The sequence below is a fragment of the Phocoena sinus genome, chromosome 1 (assembly GCF_008692025.1).
Source record: "Phocoena sinus isolate mPhoSin1 chromosome 1, mPhoSin1.pri, whole genome shotgun sequence".
NCBI classification, from domain to species: Eukaryota; Metazoa; Chordata; class Mammalia; order Artiodactyla; family Phocoenidae; genus Phocoena; species Phocoena sinus.
The window spans coordinates 35,487,745-35,492,817 of record NC_045763.1 but is presented as its reverse complement, the minus strand read 5'-3'; the positions used below and the strand labels follow the sequence as shown (position 1 = coordinate 35,492,817).

The following is a 5,073-nucleotide window of genomic DNA, read 5'->3' as shown; positions in this document are numbered from 1 at the left end:
TCTTTAAATAATCCCACTTTTCATTTATCTGAAAAAGTTTTTATTTCACATTAAAATTTTTTTCAAAAGCTCTTTTCGGAAATAATTTCAAAACCCTCAGAAAAGCAGAAAGAATACTACAAAAAAATCCTGTATATCCCATACTTAGATTTATTAACTTTTTAGCATTGTTGTCATTATAATTTCCAGAACTATTTGAGAATAATATGCAAACATCATGTTCCTTTACTTTTAATACTTCAGAGAATAGTTCTTAAGATGTAAGAGAATAAAGATATTCTCTTATATAGTAGTTATCAAATTTGGGAAATTTGATACTGATACACTTATCTAAAGTAATCTAATTCATATTTCAGTTTTATCAATTGTTAAATTAATGTTGTTCATAGCATTCCCCCCTTCCAGGGTTACATCTTGCATTAGTTGTTATATTTTATTTAGTCCCCTTGCATCTATTATAGATTATTAGCCTTTCTTTGTCTTTCATGACAGATAGTTTTTGAAGATTAGAAGCTAGTTATTTTATAAAATGTTCTTCATCTTAGGTTTCTATGCTGTTTCCCCATGATTAGATTCAGGTTTTGCTTTTTGGCTGAAATAATATATAGGTGATACATATATTGTTAGGATTTCACATATGGAGACACATTGTGTCTATCTGCTCCTTATTGGTGATATTAATTATAATCACTCAGTTAAGATGCTGTCCAATTTCTCCACTGATAGTTACTACTTTTTATTTTTGTAATTAATAATTACTTTAACAATAGATAGCTTATAACTATGTAACATTCTGTTCCTTATCAAACTCACTCCCCATAGATTTAGCATCTGTATCATTTAGGATCCTGGAAGAAGACAGAACACACCAGTAATATGAAAAGGGAAAATTTAGTATGCAGAATTGTTAACTAGTAAAAGGTAGATAACTGCTAAAAGGGGTAAGAGAGAACCAGAGGTAGCAATAAAAAAAAAAAAAAGCAGCTACTACCTCATGGCTGATGACGAGTACACATTGAAGGGACTAAGGATTTAAGAGATACTTCCCTCCCTCCTCCTGATCCTGACACCCCTAATTTCCCCACCCCAAAAAAGACTGAACCCAGACTTTTTCAAAGAGGGTATGACTGCCACAGGAATACACAGTGTGCTACTGGGGGTGGGGGTGGAGCCACAGGCCAGAGCTCCCATGGCAGTAGCCACTGGGTGGGGAGAGTGTGTGTGGCCTGAGTATGTGACTGTGGTTGGTCCCCACCAACCCACTGGCTCTCCCGCTGAGTAACAGAAGAAGGAAGATTGAAGCCCCAACATAAGTGCCTTCCTGCTGCCCTCATCACATTGTCCTTCTATCGACCTCTATTGTTAATGCCTCCCATTGCCAGCTGCCAAAGGAGAAATGTTTACAGGGTGGGGAGAGTCTTGGAGCACATCCAGACAAATATCTCTAAGGCAGAGGGGAAGGCCACCTCCACAAGTTTGGGGCTTGAGCAGATGTGGTATAAATCAATTGTTGTTAGACATTTGAGTGACCAGTTTTTCCACTGAGGGGTGGGGAGTAAGACTGGGGAGATTGCAAACGAGCATTCTACTTCTCTTTAGTGTTTTAAGACATCATATAAGACACTTTTATACATTGCCCCAACTTCTCATAAAAACCCTGAGAGATGAGTAGTATTAGTCACATTTTACAGATGAGAAGATTGAGGCTCAGAGAGTTAAGTCACTGGTTCAAGGCAGTAGGTGAGTAGTGGGTCCAGAATTAAAATCCCCGCCTGTCTGCCTCCAGTTCTTACTAGGCTATCATATTTTAGATGACATTGAAATGAATGTGATTCTCTTATAGGCCCACCATGCGGATGCCTCCAGGGCAGAACCAAAGCTGGGTTTCTGAATTTATCCTGCTTGGCTTCTCCAGTGACCCCACAACCAACAGGATCCTCTTCATTGCCTTCCTTCTCCTTTATCTGAGCTCAGTCCTTGGCAATGGGCTCATCGTCACCCTGATATGCCTGGACATGCATCTCCACACTTCCATGTACTTCTTCCTCTGTATCCTCTCCCTGCTGGATATGGGCTCTGTCACCACCACCATGCCCCAGATGTTGGTGCATCTTCTTGCTCAATCTCAGACCATCTCCTTTGCTGGCTGTTGGCTACAAATGTATATGTTTGGTGCTCTGGGCCTGACCGAGTCCATTTTCTTTGTAGTCATGGCTTATGACCGATATGTGGCCATCTGCTACCCACCGCGTTATGCTGTCATCCTTAGCTGGGGTCTGTGCACATGGCTGTCAGCTGGGACCTGGGCCTGTGGTTTCTTCTTCTTTGTGATCCATACATTTTTCACTATGAGGCTGCCATACTGTGGGCCCAACATGGTCAACCACTACTTCTGTGAGGGTCCCTAAGTACGAAGCTTGGCTTGCATGGATACCAACCTCATTGCAATGGTGGACCTGGTCATCAGTGTCTTCATGGTTGTTGCCCCACTCTCCCTCATTGTGGCTTCCTACATCCGTATTGCCCAGGCCATTCTCAAGATCAAGTCCATGCAGCCCCGCTGCAAGGCTTTCTCTATCTGTGCTTCCCACCTGACTGTGGTCACATTCTTCTATGCTCCAGCCACCTACATCTATATAAGGCCCAATTCAAGATATTCCCCTGAGCAAGACAAGCAGATCTCACTCTTTTATAATGTCTTCACTGTCCTGCTTAACCCTGTGGTCTACATTTTGAGGAACAAGGACATTAAGAGGGCTTTTCTCAAAGTGATGCAGAGCAGTAGATTAGCCTGGTGAACTGGAAGACAGGAGGGGCCTGGGGTGGAGGGGCCTGTGGTAGATTGTCCAATGTTGAGGGACAGCATATATAACATATGAAACAAATATGCATTTGAACCAACATAGAACTTGGTCAATGGAACAAATGTGGTACATGAAACCAAACATGGTTGTCTTGATCAACTTGCTACATTTTGGTTGAGAAACAACTCCATAATCTCAGTGGCTTACAACAGTAAAAGTTCATATATTTCTTATGTTCTATGTCAGTTGTAAGCTGTATCTGGCACATGAAAGTCTTATGAGAGAGAGAAAGCAACAATGGTTGAAATACATGATGACTCTTAAAGCTTCTGCTCAGAAGTAACACACAACTCTTTCCTCACGTCCTATTGACCAAACCAAGCCCTATGTTTAAGCCTGCTGGTAAAAGGGCAGGAAGTATTTCCTTTCCACAGAAAAGTAATGCAGATCACGTGGCAATGGGTATGGATGTATATTTCCTCTACAGTGAGAGCAGCAAATAATGGGGGTGATATTATAATCTACCACAGTGGCACTGGAACCAATAGAATACATGTAACCAACATGAAACATGGTAACTCTAAGTGACATGGTACAGGGACACAGTAGAAAGTCAAGGTGATGTAGGCAATCAAAATGGCACATGTAAACAATAAATATATGTAGCCAACATTGAAAATTAGGCCAATGGTATATGGAACCAATGTAAGCCACAGGTCTGATTTGGTGCATGGGCTGACATGGTATACTCTGCATTGTCTTGTGGAAGGCCACAGAACATGGCCTTAAGTGATCTGGGTTCTAGTCCCAACCTTGCTAATTTGCTTTGTGACTTTAAGCAATTTACTTCCTTTCTCTGGATCTTACTTTATTCATCCATAGAATGAGCACCTCAAATTGAAAGGTCCCCAAGACCTCTGTGTCTCTAAAATTCTATGTCACAATAAGTGAAGTGCATAAAACTCAAATGCAGTAAACTTGTGAGCCTTCTGTAAATCCTAAGATGAATTAGGAAACCATAGAAAAATTAAAGTTGTTGTATGTTTGCTGCACATTTGAGCAGCACATATAACAGTGCCTCTTATTCTCTCAAGGGAACTAAATGACGTATGAGGCTCTCTAATAGAGAGCATGGGCATCCAACTTTTTTTCAGGCCTCAATTGATGGCCCAGATGTCTTGGGCATGAGTCAATTCAATTCCAGTATTTTGTGAGCATCCATTAATTCCCAACCAGTATCAGGCCCTGTGGAAACCAAGAGAGATATGTGGAGAGATTTACAGTCATGAAATTATAATAACACAACCCAAGAAGATGTCACAGTGACCTGTGGGGACTAATGGCCTCATAGGAGTGAGGTTCTCTCATTGGGTGTCAGATACAGAGGATCAGACTACACCTCACCCCACCACTGCATAGCTCAGCACTTTGTAAGCTCTCCAGAGCTTAAAATCAGGAGAGGGGTTGGAAAACCCCAACAAGATTGATATTATTTCTCCCACCAGTGGAAAGATAGGTTAAAATAGAAATTGAGTTTTGTTACTGAAAAATGAAACTCTCAGAAAACAGTGTTCTGTGATATGGAAAAATGGAGGAGGGAAATCTATTTACCAAGAGATGACAGGTAAGGTCTTGGTCAGGAATTAAGGTTTAGCTGAGAGTGAGAAAAAGTCACCTATGCAAAGAGCCAAGAGAAGGGCATTTCTGGCCAGGTACAAAGGCTCAAATCAGGAAAGGACTTTGCATTGTCTGCAGAGCTGGAAGAAGGCTTATGTGGTCACAGGAAAGGGAGCAGGAGAGGTAGAGATAACATTGAGAAGTAGGCCATGGACAGTCCTAAAGAGCCATATAAGAAGGGTTTACTGTATGCTAAATGCATTAGGAATGCTTAGATTCTTACTGGGGAAGTGATACAATTTTATGGGTGATAAGCTCCACTGTGGGTATGACTTGAGGTGACTGGAAAGGAGGTGGGAGAAAAGGTCATTGGGGATGAGAATGTTAGGGAACTCACAGGCCAGGAATGAGAAAAAAGAACTTCCCTTTTGGAGAGCTGTAGGGGATGTGGTATCCCAGGGAAAATTCCAGGTTGAAGATATTGGGACAGGTGGTTGCTGATTATGGGGTTGACGTTGAGAAGACAAAGGGAGAGAAAACTGGGGAAAGGGAGAAGTAGGGATTTGGGCAACTGGGGGCTGAGCAGAGGAGTTAATGAGAAATGGGAGTCTGGGAATAATGAATGACTAGAGAGTCATGAAATTCTGGTGGG

At 41.6% G+C, this 5,073-nt stretch overlaps 1 protein-coding gene across 1 annotated transcript; it reads left to right on the top strand.

Annotated features, from left to right (window-relative positions):
• The first annotated feature begins 1,850 nt into the window (after window positions 1-1,850).
• LOC116738726 (olfactory receptor 2A5-like) lies at window positions 1,851-2,798 on the top strand. Its single transcript, XM_032602389.1, is given in 1 exon segment — window positions 1,851-2,798. A coding segment is annotated over 1 exon segment (948 nt).
• The last annotated feature ends 2,275 nt before the right edge of the window (window positions 2,799-5,073 follow it).